General features: G+C 36.1%; 1 protein-coding gene across 1 annotated transcript in view; it reads left to right on the plus strand.

The window, feature by feature from the left end:
* Nucleotides 1-18,603, plus strand: part of LOC143288579 (sacsin-like) — a 59,896-nt gene extending 41,293 nt beyond the window's left edge. The window contains exons 9-10 of the mRNA XM_076597199.1: nt 5,497-5,778; nt 12,378-18,603. Coding sequence (XP_076453314.1) covers nt 5,497-5,778; nt 12,378-12,383 — 288 coding nt within the window. The 3' untranslated portion in view covers nt 12,384-18,603. The remainder of the gene's footprint in view (nt 1-5,496; nt 5,779-12,377) is intronic.
* Nucleotides 18,604-19,295: the final 692 nt, after the last annotated feature.

Raw genomic sequence — 19,295 nt, forward strand, 5'->3', positions numbered from 1 at the left:
AAAAAAGCTACTTATTGTTAGAATCTGTGAAAATGTATGCGCATCTTCTAAAACTAACAAATGTTTTTTCGCCAAATTATTGCTTAAATTGTTCCTCTGTTATCATTACCAGAAAACTCTTCAAACATTAAATTCTATATGTAGCATGGACCCTAGACAAAAGCAAAGAGCCCAGAGAAATCTTTTTAGGCTCTTTGAAAAAGCAAATATATAGATATGATGATTTAGTTGATCATTTGTTGACATTATACTCTAAGAGCACAAATAATTCTCTGACAATTTTTTTCAGCCTCAATAACGTCAATAACGGGTTCTTGTGAACTGTTGGTGCAAACCTCTGGCTGGTAATACGTGCTAAGGTCACTTAGAATATGGCTACTTTTATCAAGTTGACTAGATACTGTAAGTATTTCACACTGAGTGCAAAACACAATCACAACGATCTTTTTATGCCTAGAGACATGTTTTAAAAAGTAATATTTTGTATGAGTGAGATTCAGTGAAATGAAAAATTGATATTCCCCACAGAAATGAGCAAATGACTGTTATTAATCAGCATGTTGATATGTAAGATAAAAGTGATAAACTGAATTTTAAGAGTGTAACAATAAAACGACTGAAACATTTTTGGCTTCTTAATTCATAAAAGACAAGAGAGGTAAGGCTTTCAAAACTCACTTGTGATACACTTCAGAAAATAAATGGGTAAATGATTTTGATTAGTTAAAATGTGTTCTGTATTTGTCATTATAAAGCTCAGGGTAAAAAAAAAAAAAAAAAAAATTAATCCTGGGAGCACATTCGATTCCAGCATGTTTGGGTGCAAATAAATTTACTTTATCACTGCACTATCACGGATCAACCAATGACTGAAAAATTAACATTTATGCTTGCTTATTTTAAGCGTGATGAATTGATTACGGTATTCGAAGTGATAACACTGTTTAAATCATGTTTTTTGGTATATCTCGGGCATTTAAGAATTCTTTAAAGTCCGCTGTAAAGGAGACGATTCCATCATGTCAAGCACACAGCAACATTTAGCCGTTTTCTCTGAATCTAGATAGATGTACAACAAGTTTAGTTACACTTGCCAGGAAACTTGACACTGTCGATTCATTTTTGACTCACTTGTGTTAACAAAGTGAGTCTATGTTTTAACCCCATGTTCGGTTGTCTCTGTGTGTGTGTGTGTGTCTGTGTGTCCGTGGTAAACGTTAACATTGACATTTTCACTGCAAATACATTGTCAGTTGACACCAAATTAGGCATAAAAATAGAAAAAATTCAGTTCTTTCCAGTCATCTTGTTTAAAACAATATTGCACCTCTGGGATGGTCACAAAAAAATAATAAAAATAAAAAAGAAGCCAAATTATATGCAAACTGCATTTACTGTTGTTTTTTTGTTTTGTTTTGTTTTTATTCTCTAAACTTGGCACTTTGATCTGATATTCTGACACAACAACAAGAACAGTTATTATTATCATTTTTTTGTTCAAACAGGAACTTCTTTTGCTAAGCATGGAAGTTATATTTATTTTGCAAACGTTTTGGTGCAGAGTGTAAAAAAAGGAAATTAATCTGTAATTAATGCTAGGGGACTTAATTTGCTTTAAACTGATCTTTCTCATCTTAAACATTACATTTTGAAATTATACTCAATACATAAAAAGCTTGTGTGTTTTACTCTCAGTGTACAGGGCTTTCACTATGTTCATTCGCCCAAGTGGTCTTTTTCGGAAAATATTAAAATGAATACCACGAGTGGACTGTGACGTCGTTAAGAGCAGACCAGCACTAACGGCAGAAAATTCGCAGAATCTGATGATAAGCGGGATGCGTCACGAACTTGGTAATTAATTCACAATGATAATGTTAATTATCCTCCATCTAAGAATTTGTTGATCAATAAAAGCAGCAAACATAATGTAGATCAACTTTTTCCCTTCCCTGATCATTCAGTGAGTTCTCCCCAGATAATGCGGTGATAATCTAGTGAGATTACGTCATCAAATCGTGTCATTATTGGACGTCATTTTTTTTCTCTGCTTGTCGAAACGAATTGCAGAGGTGTAAGACGTAACTTGAAACACAGAAAGACAACGCAGTCATAGGCCAAATAAAGCCATAGGCTAGATCTAGTTCTTGTGTTATTGTGCTTAAGCGCCCAAACCGTTTTTTGGACCGGAAATAGTCTCCCACCGGAAGTGACAATCTAAATGGCCGGGCATCATCACTAGAATTATGCCGAACTGTGTGTCAAATTTTAGATCAATTGGTCCAGTAGATTTTGTGGTAGCCTTTGCCACACATTTGTGTTTACACACACACACACACACACACACACACACACACACACACACACACACACACAGAGACACTCAGACGGAAATTTCTCGCACTGGTCCATCATAACAGTACTCTCCTTTTTATAAAAGGAGAGTACTAAAAACAAAACAACAACAACAAAATATAAATACAAACCACATACTAGCGACACATCAACTACTTAAGAAACCACGTAAGAAAACCCAGAAATATTATATCACACACACACACACACACACACACACACACAAACAAACAAACAAACAAACTAACAAACAAAACCCAACAAAAAAGAAATAAGAAGAAGCAACAACAACAAATATCAAAATTACACAACAGAAATACTTGTTGGACTATTCATAGTCCAGTTCACCGTCGATGAAGTAGACAAAACAAACTGTGAAACACACATAATAAACACACACACACACACACACACACAGACACACACACACAAACGCACGCATGCACACACACGCACGCACGCACGCACACACACACACACACACACACACACACACACACATCCAGTAGATCTTGATGTAGCCCTTGCCACACATTTGTGTTTACACACACACACACACACACACACACACAGACATAAATTTTGCGACATGGCTTCCATCGTAATAGTACTCTCCTTTTTATAAAGGCAGGTACTAAAAAGCAGATTTTAAATGTTTGACCGTCATTCAGTGTGAAGTTTACCTAACTAGCGCAATGAATAACAATTTAAAAGAAACAAGTTAAAATCTAAATGTTTTATTATTATTATTATTCTTATGCACCATTATGCTTTTTTTTTTTTTTTTAGTAACTACGGTACGGCGCATCTCCGCATCATGATGCTCAACCGGGCCAGGCGATAGGGGGCGGGGCCTTGCGGTACCGCCGGAATGTGTATAACGAGATGAGTCAGGGAGTGCTTCTTAATGCACAGATGCGCGTAGAATTTTCTGCCGTTTGTGCTGGTCTGCTCTTAACGACGTCACAGTGGACTTTATAGATCTATTGGCTAAGCCCTGAAGGTCATGGGCAAAAATCTATTGCATACACATATTTATACACATTCAAAGCACGTGCTCATATTCTTCGCGAACGCGAACGACGCCATTTTGTTTCAAGTTGTTGACCTGCCCGTTCAATCCTATATCCAATCGACAATACACGATAACATGTGATGGAAAGTTGGAGAAGGAGACCGTTAAATATTTATTCGGAGAAAGATTTGTGAACGCCTCATCACTTACTGGATTATGCCCCAAACTGCCATAGAAATATCCACAGAATCAGTGGGAATTCACAGTTAGAAATTGTAAACCATGAGAGTTAATACCCTTGAATTGATGAAAGGAAAAAATTTCTGGTCTTGACTTTTCTCAAAATGAAGTCCTTTTCACTTCTTACGACGTTTAGAAGTACTTGTACTTGGCTCTACATGTTATTAGTTTAACAGAATACTAAATTTTCATATCAACTTTAAAACTATAAAACTAGAATGAACATAAATAGAAATTGAATCGATCGACCGTGTCGTACTCATTTCCCGGCGGAAGGTAACTAAACTTGTACATCTATCTAGATCTAGAGAAAACGGCTAAATGTTGCAGTGTGATTGCGGCGATTGCCACGTCTCCTTTACCGCGGACTTAAAAAGAATTTTTTGACTGCCCTTAAAGATTTTTTGAATGCCCAAGATACACCAGAATAATATGATTTAAACAGCGTTTTCACTGCGAATACCGCAATTGATTTATCGCCCTTTAAAAAAAGTATGTTTAAATATAAAATTTTAGAACGTCATTTAAGAAGCCACGATAGTGTAATAGGTAAGACAGTTTCTTCTCACCCCAACACGCGGGGTTCGAATCTGGTAAGGATTTTTCTTCTTTTTTTTTATAACCTGAACCTTTATAATAACAAATACAGAACACATTTTAACGATTAGATTTTTTTTAAGTGTATCACACAAGTGAGTCTTGAAGGCCTTGCCTCTCTTGTCTCTTTTATGTTCATTCTTGTTAATTCAGTATCCACTTTAAAAAAAATATTCATATGCAGTGTGGTTTGTGTCACTGTATGTATTCTGTACAGACTTTGTATTTATGTTCTTTTCATTGCGAACAAGATAAAAAAAAGATCTGCACAGACCAGTCTAGACAAGGCTGACCGAAACGCAGTGAAACGGTGGATTCAGTTTTTTCTTTCATGTTCATTCTAGCTAATTCAATGTCCACATTAGAATATTCATATGCCGTAAACATGTCAGTGGTGTTTTTAGTGTCACTGTATGTGTTTTGTCCAGAATTTGTAGTTCTTTCCTTTTAATTGCGAACAAGAAAAATGAGGTCATACCGTCTTCGTACAAAGCATAGCATATGTCCCGGCAACTAGGGAGCGGTAAAATGTTGTTTTTCAGAATTCGGAAATACCCTTAACGAAATAAATCGTTAATGATCTGGAAACATGGATTAATTCGAGAGACTTACAACCTATTATTGGTATGACTGTGAAGATTTTTTTCCCACTATTTTTAAGCCAGATTTGGTATTGACAAAGTATTTCCAGAGAAAATGGCAATAATAAAGTTTACCACACACTCACACTCACACACACACACACACACACAACCGAACACCAGGTTATAACACAGACTCACTTTGTCTACACAAGTGAGTTAAAATTCCATACTTTTTTTTTTTTTTTTTTTTTTTTTTTTTTTTTTTTTTTGCCCCCTTCCCAGTTGGGGGGTTGTCATTATTCAGAAATGAGAATGTTTGGAAAGGACTTTTAAGAACTTGTCTTTTCTATTCTTTAGCCAGATTTGGTGTTGACAAAGTCTTTCCACAGAAAATGAATTTGTTGAAGTTTAACATGTGCATACATTTATACAGACACATGGACAACTGCAACACACGGGTGTAGTTACATAAACTGATATACTGTGTGCAAATGCACGTGCCAAAAAACACTCAAACCATTACACGGGGAGTTGTCCAGAAATGAAGTGATGAACAAGCTTATAAATACGTATTTCTGTGTGTGTGTGTGTGTGTGTGTCTATGTGTGTGTGTGTGCGCGTGCGTGTGTGTGTGTGCGTGTGTGTGTGTGCGTGCGTGCGTGTGTGTGTGTGTGTGTGTGTGTGTGTGTGTGTGTGTGTTGACAGGCAGTGGAAAAGGCAATGAAGGCAGTCATCTACTTCAGAGACGCGGAAAAGATGTTCATGCAGTCCCACGCATTGTCACAGCTGGCAGTGATTGTGGGCGACAGCGACATTATCACCATGGTCCGAGACATTGAGAGACGCCTGGGCCAACACACACGTATGCGCTACCCAGATGTACTTGGGTACCCTCGTGTGCCTGCTGATGAATACACAGAGGATGACGCCAGCTGGGCGTGTGACGTTGCTGCAAGAGTGCTGGAGCGTGTGCAGAGCTTGATAAATGTGAGCAGTCCTAGTTAAGGAATTTTACTTTAAAATAGAGTTACTGTTCATGAGTGGTTCGTGTCGTTTTTAACTTTCCTTTTCTTTCATGTAAAGCGCCCCGAGCTCTTACAGTGAAAAGGTGCTGTATAAACATATGTTTTTATTATTATCATTAGTTGTTGTTGTAGCTGTAGTAGTATTGTATTGTGAATAGAGTGGGGGTGCAGTGGATTTCAGTACCCATGTGCACAAGGATCACAAAGTGGCCATTAATCTACAAAGGGGCCCCCCCAACAAAGGAAATGGCCATCTGCAAAGTGAGATATCCCAGGTTTAATTGTTTGATTCACAAAAGAACTGGGATTTCTTTTTCTGTGCCTCATTCAGTTACAGATCTTCAGTGGATGTGCGCATGCAAGTCTTAAGGAGACGCTCAGTCAAAGGTTCTTGTACTGAGAGCAGCATGCAAAAAAAAAAAAAAAAAAAAAAAAAAAAAAAAAGTCCTCAGTTAAAAAACCACAAACAAATAAACAAACAAAGCAGAAAGTCCACTCTATAATCCAGGGAGGCAGGATGTACCTTTTTTTTTTCTTTTTTCTTTTTTTTTTTTTTCTTTTGCCACAACAATGCAGAAACCAGACTCATCATAAGCGAAACTTCAGCAGCTGCAGTCACACATGTGATCAAGTCTGACACTGCTGTACAGTGGTGGCCTTGTGATGATGTGTCTGCCTAGAAAGTGACAGAATGTGAGTGTGTGGCCATGTGGTGATGTGTCTGCCCTAGAAAGTGTCAGAATGTGAGTGTGTGGCCATGTGGTGATGTGTCTGCCCTAGAAAGTGACGGAATGTGAGTGTGTGGCCATGTGGTGATGTGTCTGCCTAGAAAGTGTCAGAATGTGAGAGTGTGTGGCCATGTGGTGATGTGTCTGCCTAGAAAGTGACGGAATGTGAGTGTGTGGCCATGTGGTGATGTGTCTGCCTAGAAAGTGTCAGAATGTGAGTGTGTGGCCATGTGGTGATGTGTCTGCCTAGAAAGTCATGGAATGTGAGTGTGTGGCCATGTGGTGATGTGTCTGCCTAGAAAGTCATGGAATGTGAGTGTGTGGCCATGTGGTGATGTGTCTGCCTAGAAAGTGACGGAATGTGAGTGTGTGGCCATGTGGTGATGTGTCTGCCTAGAAAGTGTCAGAATGTGAGTATGTGGCCATGTGGTGATGTGTCTGCCTAGAAAGTGTCAGAATGTGAGTGTGTGGCCATGTGGTGATGTGTCTGCCTAGAAAGTGTCAGAATGTGAGTCTGACACCGCTATAGAGTGGCGGTGTCGTGATGTGTCTGCCTAGAAAGTGTCAGAATGTGAGTGTGACACCGCTGTAGAGTGTGTGGCCATGTGGTGATGTGTCTGTCTAGAAAGTGACGGAATGTGAGTGTGTGGCCATGTGGTGATGTGTCTGTCTAGAAAGTGTCAGAATGTGAGTGTGTGGCCATGTGGTGATGTGTCTGCCTAGAAGGTGTCAGAATGTGAGTGTGTGGCCATGTGGTGATGTGTCTGCCTAGAAAGTGTCAGAATGTGAGTGTGTGACCATGGGGTGATGTGTCTGCCCTAGAAAGTGACGGAATGCGAGTGTGTGGCCATGTGGTGATGTGTCTGCCTAGAAAGTGTCAGAATGTGAGTGTGTGGCCATGTGGTGATGTGTCTGCTTAGAAAGTGACGGAATGTGAGTGTGTGGCCATGTGGTGATGTGTCTGCCTAGAAAGTGTCAGAATGTGAGTGTGTGGCCATGTGGTGATGTGTCTGCTTAGAAAGTGACGGAATGTGAGTGTGTGGCCATGTGGTGATGTGTCTGCCTAGAAAGTGTCAGAATGTGAGAGTGTGTGGCCATGTGGTGATGTGTCTGCCCTAGAAAGTGACGGAATGTGAGTGTGTGGCCATGTGGTGATGTGTCTGCCTAGAAAGTGTCAGAATGTGAGTGTGTGGCCATGTGGTGATGTGTCTGCCTAGAAAGTGTCAGAATGTGAGTATGTGGCCATGTGGTGATGTGTCTGCCTAGAAAGTGTCAGAATGTGAGTGTGTGGCCATGTGGTGATGTGTCTGCCTAGAAAGTGACAGTCTGAGTGTGTGGCCATGTGGTGATGTGTCTGCCTAGAAAGTGTCAGAATGTGAGTGTGTGGCCATGTGGTGATGTGTCTGCCTAGAAAGTCATGGAATGTGAGTGTGTGGCCATGTGGTGATGTGTCTGCCTAGAAAGTGACAGAATGTGAGTCTGACACCGCTATAGAGTGTGTGGCCATGTGGTGATGTGTCTGCCTAGAAAGTATCAGAATCTGAGTGTTTGGCCATGTGGTGATGTGTCTGCCTAGAAAGTATCAGAATCTGAGTGTGTGGCCATGTGGTGATGTGTCTGCCTAGAAAGTATCAGAATCTGAGTGTGTGGGATCATATCCCACTTTCGTCAGGATTTTCTCCTCCTCCATGTGGTCTAGATGCTAGTCATTCGGATCAGATTATAAACCGAGGCCCCAGCCATGTGTAGCATGTACCTAGCTCTGCCTCTCTTTTATGGTCAGGCTTTTTTTGTGTGTGTGTAAAGCAGTTCCATAGATCAGATCAAATACCCTCACCTTGTCACATACTCTCCTTACATCTCAGTTATGATGGTGATATTTCAAAAATGATAATAAAATTAGAATGCAAAAAGTATATGTATATAAAATAGATAAATAGATCAGTAAAACTTCACTTTACAGTTGTTCCTAACAGTGTTTAATGGTTGTGTTTATTGACATGTCAGTTAGATAAATAGATCAATAAAACTTCACTTTACAGTTGTTCCTAACAGTGTTTAATGGTTGTGTTTATTGACATGTCAGTTAGATAAATAGATCAATAAAACTTCACTTTACAGTTGTTCCTAACAGTGTTTAATGGTTGTGTTTATTGACATGTCAGTTAGATAAATAGATCAATAAAACTTCACTTTGCAGTTGTTCCTAACAGTGTTTAATGGTTGTGTTTATTGACATGTCAGTTAGATAAATAGATCAATAAAACTTCACTTTACAGTTGTTCCTAACAGTGTTTAATGGTTGTGTTTATTGACATGTCAGTTAGATAAATAGATCAATAAAACTTCACTTTGCAGTTGTTCCTAACAGTGTTTAATGGTTGTGTTTATTGACATGTCAGTTAGATAAATAGATCAATAAAACTTCACTTTACAGTTGTTCCTAACAGTGTTTAATGGTTGTGTTTATTGACATGTCAGTTAGATAAATAGATCAATAAAACTTCACTTTACATTTGTTTCTAACAGTGTTTAATGGTTGTGTTTATTGACATGTCACTTTTATCCCTGCCTTCCGCCACTCCCCACTTGCCCACTTGTTTTATCTCCTTCGGCACCTTGTGTTCTAAACATTAACTCACTCAGTACGGCCAGTCCTCTCTTCTCCTCTACACAGACCCCTCGGATGTCCAGTGGGTGTCTGAATGACCCAACCTTTAGCTTCCGTCGTCAGAATTGTGGTATTCTTTGTCAACATTCACGTCTTCAGTATAAGAGCCTTCCGTTTGCAATATTTTGATGATGGTAATTGGGGTGAAACGCTGTTAACGTCGTCTCTTTTGCCGTTCGTATGGAGAGAGTTAATGATGCAGGATCTTTTTTTTTCTTTTCTTTTTTTTTATCATCTCTCAGTATGCATATTTAAAGTACATGGCATGCTACGTATATTGATGCTTTGCTTTTTTTTTTTTTTTTTTTTTTTTTTTTCTTTTTTTTTTTTTTTTGCTTTTTTTCTTCTTTTTTTTTTGTTCCATCTCCACTCCTGATGGGATCCCAATTAAGTTTTCCCAGCTGTCAGGCTGTTACGCTAACCACTTCATCACAGTGGCTCGTACACTGGTGTATCATTGTGATATGCATATGAAGCACATATATGTTTGGTTTGCCAGTGATAGTGAAACAAAAGTTTGTGAAGGTTTTGAGAAGGGAGGACATTTAGAAATATGTTCACTTTGTTGTCATGAAAGACAAGGGTTTATAAATAATTGTTTTCAGCTTCAGTTTCAGTTTCTCTTAGACGAATACTTATATGCTGCACCACATCTGCCAGACAGATGCCTGACAGCAGCATAACTGCTTGTCTTGGGTGCCTGTATGTGTATATATATATATATATATATATATATATATATATATATATATATATATATATTTGTGTGCCTTATCAGAGGGGGCATTTTTTTCTGCAGAGTTTTGCCACAGGGCAAACTTTTTACATTGGTTCAAGTGCGTGCTGCACACATGACCACTGGTTTATTGTCTCCTCCGGAATGACTGGATGCTTAGTTTGATTTTCCACTCAAACTTGGCAAAAAGGGCAAGTGGAAGGAATCAAACCTAGACCCTCAAGGACACTCTATTGGCAGTTGAACATCTTAACCATTCTGCCACCATGCGTGCTGCACACAGGACCTTGGTTTATCGTCTCATCCAGAATGACTGGATGCTTAGTTTGATTTTCCACTCAAACTTGGCAAAAAGGACAAGTGGAAGGAATCAAACCTAGACCCTCAAGGACACTCTATTGGCAATTGAACATCTTAACCATTCTGCCACCATGCGTGCTGCACACAGGACCTTGGTTTATCGTCTCCTCCGGAATGACTGGATGCTTAGTTTGATTTTCCACTCAAACTTGGCAAAAAGGACAAGTGGAAGGAATCAGACCTAGACCCTCAAGGACACTCTTTTGGCAGTTGAACATCTTAACCATTCTGCCACTGTCCTCCCTTTTTAATATGCGCAGCACTCTGTTGTTATGAAAAGAGAGAACATTTACAAACATGTTTACTTAGTTGCTATAAAGGGCAGGAACATTTATTTATATTATTTACTGTGTTATGTTTCATTGTTATAAAGGGCAGGAACATTTATTGATATTATTCACTCTGTGATGTTTCATTGTTATAAAGGGCAGAAACATTTATTGATAATATTTACTCTGTTATATTTCATTGTTGTAAAGGGCAGGAACATTTATTGGTATTATTTACTGTGTGATCCTTCATTGTTATAAAGGGCAGGAACATTTATTGATATTATTTACTGTATTATGTTTCATTGTTATAAAGGGCAGGAACATTTATTGATATTATTCACTCTGTGATGTTTCATTGTTATAAAGGGCAGGAACATTTATTGATATTATTTACTGTGCTATGTTTCATTGTTATAAAGGGCAGGAACATTTATTGGTATTATTTACTGTGTTATGTTTCATTGTTATAAAGGGCAGGAACATTTATTGATATTATTTACTGTGTTATGTTTCATTATTATAAAGGGCAGGAACATTTATTGATATTATTCACTCTGTGATGTTTCATTGTTATAAAGGGCAGGAACATTTATTGATATTATTTACTGTGCTATGTTTTATTGTTATAAAGGGCAGGAACATTTATTGATATTATTTACTGTGTTATATTTCATTGTTATAAAGGGCAGGAACATTTATTGATATTATTTACTGTGTGATGTTTCATTGTTATAAAGGGCAGGAACATTTATTGATATTATTTACTGTGTTATATTTCATTGTTATAAAGGGCAGGAACATTTATTGATATTATTTACTGTGCTATGAAATATGTTTCATTGTTATAAAGGGCAGGAACATTTATTGATATTATTTACTGTGTTATATTTCATTGTTATAAAGGGCAGGAACATTTATTGATATTATTTACTGTGTTATATTTCATTGTTATAAAGGGCAGGAACATTTATTGATATTATTTACTGTGTTATGTTTCATTGTTATAAAGGGCAGGAACATTTATTGGTATTATTTACTGTGTGATCCTTCATTGTTATAAAGGGCAGGAACATTTATTGATATTATTTACTGTGTTATGTTTCATTGTTATAAAGGGCAGGAACATTTATTGATATTATTTACTGTGTTATATTTCATTGTTATAAAGGGCAGGAACATTTATTGATATTATTCACTCTGTGATGTTTCATTGTTATAAAGGGCAGGAACATTTATTGGTATTATTCACTCTGTGATGTTTCATTGTTATAAAGGGCAGGAACATTTATTGATATTATTTACTGTGTTATGTTTCATTGTTATAAAGGGCAGGAACATTTATTGGTATTATTTACTGTGTTATATTTCATTGTTATAAAGGGCAGGAACATTTATTGATATTATTTACTGTGTGATGTTTCATTGTTATAAAGGGCAGGAACATTTATTGATATTATTCACTCTGTGATGTTTCATTGTTATAAAGGGCAGGAACATTTATTGATATTATTTACTGTGTGATGTTTCATTGTTATAAAGGGCAGGAACATTTATTGATATTATTTACTGTGTTATATTTCATTGTTATAAAGGGCAGGAACATTTATTGATATTATTTACTGTGCTATGTTTTATTGTTATAAAGGGCAGGAACATTTATTGATATTATTTACTGTGTGATGTTTCATTAGTATAAAGGGCAGGAACATTTATTGATATTATTTACTGTGTGATGTTTCATTGTTATAAAGGGCAGGAACATTTATTGATATTATTCACTCTGTTACGCTTCAGGTGTGAGGAGACAGGAAATGCTGTGATTGGCTGACTGAAACGGGCATCACTGGGAACAGGATTGCTCCAGCAGCTAGTCCTTGCATCGCTCAAGTGACACGGAGAGGTTGCAGACTGGAGTCGGCTTCCCTCTCACCATTCACAGTTCGAAACTGTGGAAAATCTGGACATGCGGATATAATGATTGAAAGTGTAATTTCATAGACAGTGACACAGTATATGCAACTTGTGACGCTTGTTTAATTAATATGTTTCTTGTCATGTTTGCTTTAAACTAGATCAATGTTCCAACTTGTGATGGTTGTTTGATGTTTATGGTCATGTTTGCTTTTAAGTGGATCAACGCGGAACTTGTGATGCTTGTTTGATGTTTATGGTCATGTTTGCTTTTAACTGGATCAACATGCAACTTGTGATGCTTGTTTGATGTTTATGGTCATGTTTGCTTTTAACTGGATCAACACGGAACTTGTGATGCTTGTTTGATGTTTATGGTCATGTTTGCTTTTAACTGGATCAACACGGAACTTGTGATGCTTGTTTGATGTTTATGGTCATGTTTGCTTTTAACTGGATCAACATGCAGCTTGCGATACTTGTTTGATGTTTATGGTCATGTTTGCTTTTAACTGGATCAACGCGGAACTTGTGATGCTTGTTTGATGTTTATGGTCATGTTTGCTTTTAACTGGATCAACATGCAACTTGTGATGCTTGTTTGATGTTTATGGTCATGTTTGCTTTTAACTGGATCAACATGCAGCTTGCGATGCTCGTCTGAAAACATCATGTTTGCTTTTAACTTGATCATGTTTGGAGTTGTGAGTAATTTTATTACTGTGTTTGGCATCACACTAAAGTGATAGATTTCTATTTTTGATTGAACAGTTAGATTGATTGTGAAATTAATGTCACATAACATTCTGTTTGTTTGAGTTTAATCTTCTTCCTTTTTAATTAAAAAAAAAAAAATTAATGTTTTATCTATACTGTATGTTGACTTCATTTTATTACCATGGTAGGGAGTCATTACATTTATTTTCCAGCACTTTCAAATGTTTTCAGGGGTTGTGGGGGGTGGAGAGAGGGAGATAACCCACAGACCAATTGGCAGTACTTGTTATTTTCTAGACTTCTTGCCAAGCAAATTAAAACAGAAAAAAAACAACATTTTATGTGCCATTTGACAGGGCTATTTGAACAATTGCAGATAGATTGTTCTTGATTGTATTTGAGAGACAGACAGACAGACAGAAAGAGAGTAAATTACTTTTTGGATCATCAAAATGTTCTTTCATATATCTGTGTCTGCTGTAATGATGGTGATGGTTTCTTACTTTTCTTCGTGTTGGTGGTTTGCTGGTGATAAGTTATGTCCCATGTCTTCATTCCCTTTGTACATGACTGAAAGAAGACTTGATGAATTATGTCCCCTGTCTTCATTCACTTTGTATATGACTGAAAGAAGACTTGATGAATTATGTCCCCTGTCTTCATTCACTTTGTATATGACTGAAAGAAGACTTGATGAATTATGTCCCCTGTCTTCATTCACTTCGGACACGACTGAAAGAAGATGAATTATGTCCCCTGTCATCATTCGCTTCTTACATGACTAAAAGAAGACTTGATGAATTATGTCCCCTGTCATCATTCGCTTCTTACATGACTAAAAGAAGACTTGATGAATTATGTCCCCTGTCTTCATTCGCTTCTTACATGACTGAAAGAAGACTTGATGAATTATGTCCCCTGTCTACATTTGCTTCTTACATGACAAAAAGAAGACTTGATGAATTATGTCCCCTGTCTACATTCGCTTCTTACATGACTGAAAGAAGACATGATGAATTATGTCCCCTGTCTTAATCGCTTCTTACATGACTGAAAGAAGACTTGATGAATTATGTCCCCTGTCTACATTGGCTTCTTACATGACTGAAAGAAAACTTGATGAATTATGTTCCCTGCCTTGATTCACTTGAAAAATGACTGAAAGGAAACTGTTAACAAAACATGTTTCCTGAATTAATTCACTTGTTAAATGACTGAGAGAAGACTGCTGATAGATCATGTTTCCATCTTAATCTGCTTGTCAATTTATTGACAGAACTGTTGCTAACTTATTCTTGATTTTCTTTACCATTTGATTTCATCGTTAAAAAACATTCTTTCCTTTTTTTCTTTTCTTCTGGTGAGTTCTATTACTTTGATAAGATTGTTGTTGTGTCAGTTTTATTTTTATTTGAATTTAGAGATTTTCACTTCTGGATTGCTGATTTTCTTGTGTTGTTGTTGTTGTTGTTTTGTTACTAACCCCTTTGAAATGAATAACACAGACAAATATAAGAAATGGAAGTGGTGATTATTGGTTACAGGGATTGCACTTTTTTTCATACATTGCTTTTGGAGAAAAACGTGTGCTGTGAATTTAAACTTCAATCTCTTATGCCTTACAATGTATGTTGATGACTGCAGAAAAGTTGACACACAAGAAATGACTGATGATCATAGTTGTTTGTTCTGAATATTTTTCAACCCATCGTCAAGTTTTCAGTTGTTGTTGAAACAGTTTATGAAATTGAATGTGGTATCTTTCATTCATTCCTGCAGTTTTTTATTCCAGTTAACATATTATTTTGTATTGATATATATGCAGTGCTGCAGCAATATAAAGATCAAGTTTTCTTCATGTATAACGCTTTGATAGTGTGTGTGTGTGTGTGTGTAGAGGGGGGATGTGGGTGTGGAGGTGGTTTGGGTCTCTTTGTCATAAATATCAAACACATTTTTCCTTGTATTTTCTGCATTGTGAATATCAAGTTGATCAAGTTTTGTGCAATTTTTTTTATTTGCTGTTTCCATGCATGACTTACAATTTGTCAGCATACATGTGCAACCTGATATAATAATCTTTTGTGTGTTTTACCTGCTTATTACCTGCTTATTATCTGTTGCATCATGATGCATGCTTGGTCATTTTTTCTTCACACAAAGTGTTGGAAAAAGTAACATTTATTGCCATCATTTAGAGGGGACAGGTTTTATTTTTAACAATGTTTTTTTCTTATTTTCAAACTTAAAACTTTCTGAAATTCAAACATTCTGCATACATTTTATTGTTCCCTCATCTGCAGCATAAAGCCCAGACTCAAGTAAACTGAAGAACTGTTCATACAAGAATGTTTGTAAAAAAAAAATTTTTTTAAAGATTAATGTATGTATATTGTAAATTCATATTTGATTTATATTTGTGCATTTGTTTTGAAATACATAAACTATGATTTAGTAAATCTGTACACAAGGAATAATTTACATCCTTGTAGCTCTGTAACTGTGATAGGTGTGAATGTCTTGTTAATGTTTTAAGACCCATGATCAAATTTTGCTGGAATCATTGTCCTTGTTGTTGTTGTTTGTTTTGTTTTTTTGCCCTCCATCTTGCGTTGAATGTGTGACTGGCAAGCATCAGAAATCGTCACAAATATATGTAATATTTTGTGCACTATTTTTTTTTTTTTTTTTTGGTTCTGTTTTTGATTCATATTTGTACCCTGTTTTGGAATTGCTTGAAAACTAACTGAATTGTATTTTCATGCTAGTTTTTAATCAAATATGATTTGCTGTACACATTTGTTTGCTAGGTGTGTTCTCTTGAGCTGCGGTAGTGCTCTTTAATTGTTCAATATCAGTCCTGAGCAATACACTGATGGCACCTGCATTATTCTCTTTGTTTGATATTTGTCCAGAGTAGTTCACTGTACTTTGATTGCTTAACATTAGTCCAGAGTAATACATTATTCTGTTTGATTGTTGAATATTAGTCCAGATTAATACATTGATTAATACATTGATGGTGCTTGCATTAGTCTCATTGATTATTTGATATAAGTCCAGAGTATATTCTCTTTGATTGTTTCATATTTGCCCAGAGCAATATATGATTTGGTTGTTCAGTATCAGTCCAGAGTATACTTCCTTGGATTTTTTTTTATATATAAGTCCACAGTGATATGTACATCATTCCCTTTGTTTAATATCATTCCAAGGTATTACATCAACTGTAACAGCAAATATTCACTTTGATTGTTTGAATATTTTGGCCTGCCAGAGAATATTCTCTTTGATTGTTTAATATTCATCCATAGTTATACATTGTATACTGTCTTTGATGGTTCAATATCAGTCCATAGTAACAGATTGTTTTCTCTAACTGTTTGATATGTCCAGAGTAATATAATACTCCTTGTAATTATTGGAAATTAGTCTGGACTAATACATTTTTCTCTTTGATTGTTTTTTTTTTCTGGTCAGATTGAGGTATGTCTTCTAATTCAAAATGTATTAATTGCTGTAAATTTGATAATTAGTGACAGTGTCTTGTGATTTTTATTTTCTTACCTGCAGTCAAATTTTGCTGGGAAACTATTTTGACTCAGTTTATTGTTTATCACTAGCAAGATCTTAACCTTGACAAGAATATGTGTTACGCACTTTTGTTGTCGTTGTTGTTGCTTATTTGCGATTTTTATTTCCATTCTGTTTTGCAGTTGCCATTAAACTGGTTTATTTATTTGATGGGAGAGTGTGTGTGTAGGTACAATTTCCTGAGCATTTGGATTTGTTCCCCTTGCTCCTGAGTATTTTGAATTTGTTCCCCTTGAGCTTTGACAGAGCTATATTTTCATTTGTGGTCAATACCACATAATCCTCTCCCACCTCTCACTGGCATATAGATAGATGCAGACATACATAGATGTCTATTATGATAATTGATTCCCCTAATAGAATAATTTCAGGTCCTTTTTTTTTTTTTTTGTCTCACTAGAGTCTGAGATACTATGTTTTGTCAGAAAATGCCTGTGAACTTTGAGGCGTTCTGACTTTCCAGTACTGTTGCTGTTGTTCTTCAACCCATGAAATGAATGCATATACAAATATGAACTGATGAATGGATGTTCTTTGAATACGTTATTTTGGAATTGTGGCGTGATCACGTCTGTATCTATACCTCTTAATTGTTTCTGGTAAGACATTCAATTTGATATGATACATTTTGTAGTGTTACTATGTCTGTCTTTGCTTGTTCCAACATAGTCCACTGTTTCTATGTCTGAGCAGGCTTGTTTGGGTGAAACTTTTCTTTTAATACATTACCTTTTGCACTTTTACCATGTATGTGCTTAAACCTTTGAAGAGACCGGTGCACTGAATGATTAAACTGTGATTGTATTTGAGGAAGCAGTTCATGTTGTAAATCTGACTGAGATATGTCACACCATTGAATGTAGCTGGTGCATCAATGACTGTAAGGTAGAATCATGATAATTAAAAGACTGTGTGTCTCTGTACACAAATACCAATATGAAACTTTTCTTTTAATACATTACATTTTGCACTTTTACAATGTCTGCATGTTATCACTCTTGTTTTGGGTGAAACTTTTCTCTTGATGCAACACATATTGCACCATTACTATATGTCTGTTCATGCTTGTATTGAGTGAAGAGTTTCTTGCAATGTAATTCATATGCTGCATTGTTTCCATGTCTGTATGTTATAACTCTTGCTTTTTTTTTCTAGTAAAACATTTCTTTTAATGTGGTATATACTGCAGTGTTACCATGTATGTGCAAACTTGCTTGTACTTTGAATTGAACTATATATGTTATTTGCTGTAAATCAAAGAGAATGAAAAAGCTGACACACAAGAATTGAAGAACTCCCATGCTCACTTACATTGGTGTAACTTTGACAGATGAAGATAATGACAATGTCCTTTTTAAATCTTTTGGGACAAGTTGCAAAAGCATTGATGTTATTGACATACATTTTTGTTTGTTTTTTCTGTTGTTATTTTAGTTTTTATTGCTGTCTTTTGCTTATAACTGACAAGCACCAAGTTAGGTTTGTGTTTTGTATGTGGAGTGATGGTTATATTTTGAACGCCTTTGGAAAAATAACTAGAGTGAAACTACGAAAAAAAACCTTGGGTACTGAACTTTTGTTATTGTTTTTTAGTTTTGACAGTACTGTTTGATATCACTATCCTGAGAAATACTTTGAATATGTATAGATATGTTCTTTTGCAGTGCAGTTCCTGAATTTTGCAAACATCTTTTTTGTTGCATTTTTTGGTGATTTGTGTGAAGATAATTTTTTGGCATATTGATACATGTGTTTCTGTCTGTGTGTGTGTGAGAGAGAGAGAGAGAGAGATGGGGGGGGGGAGAGAGTAAGAGAGAGAGAGAGAGCATGCACTGTTTCTTTTTATCAATACTGATTTTATAATATTTTCTCTTTGTAATTATGATAGCATCTCTACACACGTATTATTAATTTAACTTGTTTGCTTTTCATGATTTGTTATTGATCAAGTTTGATCCTTTCTGAGTGTCATTTTGTTTGTAGGAGTGTGTGACCAGAGCTGTTCCCTCGTCTGTGCACCAGTTTAGTATAACTGTACATTTTATTTGCTAATTGTTTTATTTGTTAATGAAAAGGAATCTGGTTTAAATGAATACCCCATGATAAAAGTCATGTTTTTACTTTAATGGTTTTAACTGATAAGGAATTAATATTCTTTTTTCTCTTTTCTTGTTCCAGTAAATATCATATAGATATTATGGAGAATGTTTGTTGTTGTTCAGGAATTTACCATTTGCTTGCATTGCTTAAACCTTTGAAGAGACCGGTGCACTGAATGATTAAACTGTGATTGTATTTGTGGAAGCAGTTCATGTTGTAAATCTGACTGAGATACGTCACACCATTGAATGTAGCTGGTGCATCAATGACTGTAAGGTAGGATCATGATAATTAAAAGACTGTGTGTCTCTGTACACAAATACCAATATGAAACTTTTCTTTTAATACATTACATTTTGCACTTTTACCATGTCTGCATGTTGTCACTCT

The sequence above is a fragment of the Babylonia areolata genome, chromosome 12, assembly GCF_041734735.1.
Source record: "Babylonia areolata isolate BAREFJ2019XMU chromosome 12, ASM4173473v1, whole genome shotgun sequence".
NCBI classification, from domain to species: Eukaryota; Metazoa; Mollusca; class Gastropoda; order Neogastropoda; family Buccinidae; genus Babylonia; species Babylonia areolata.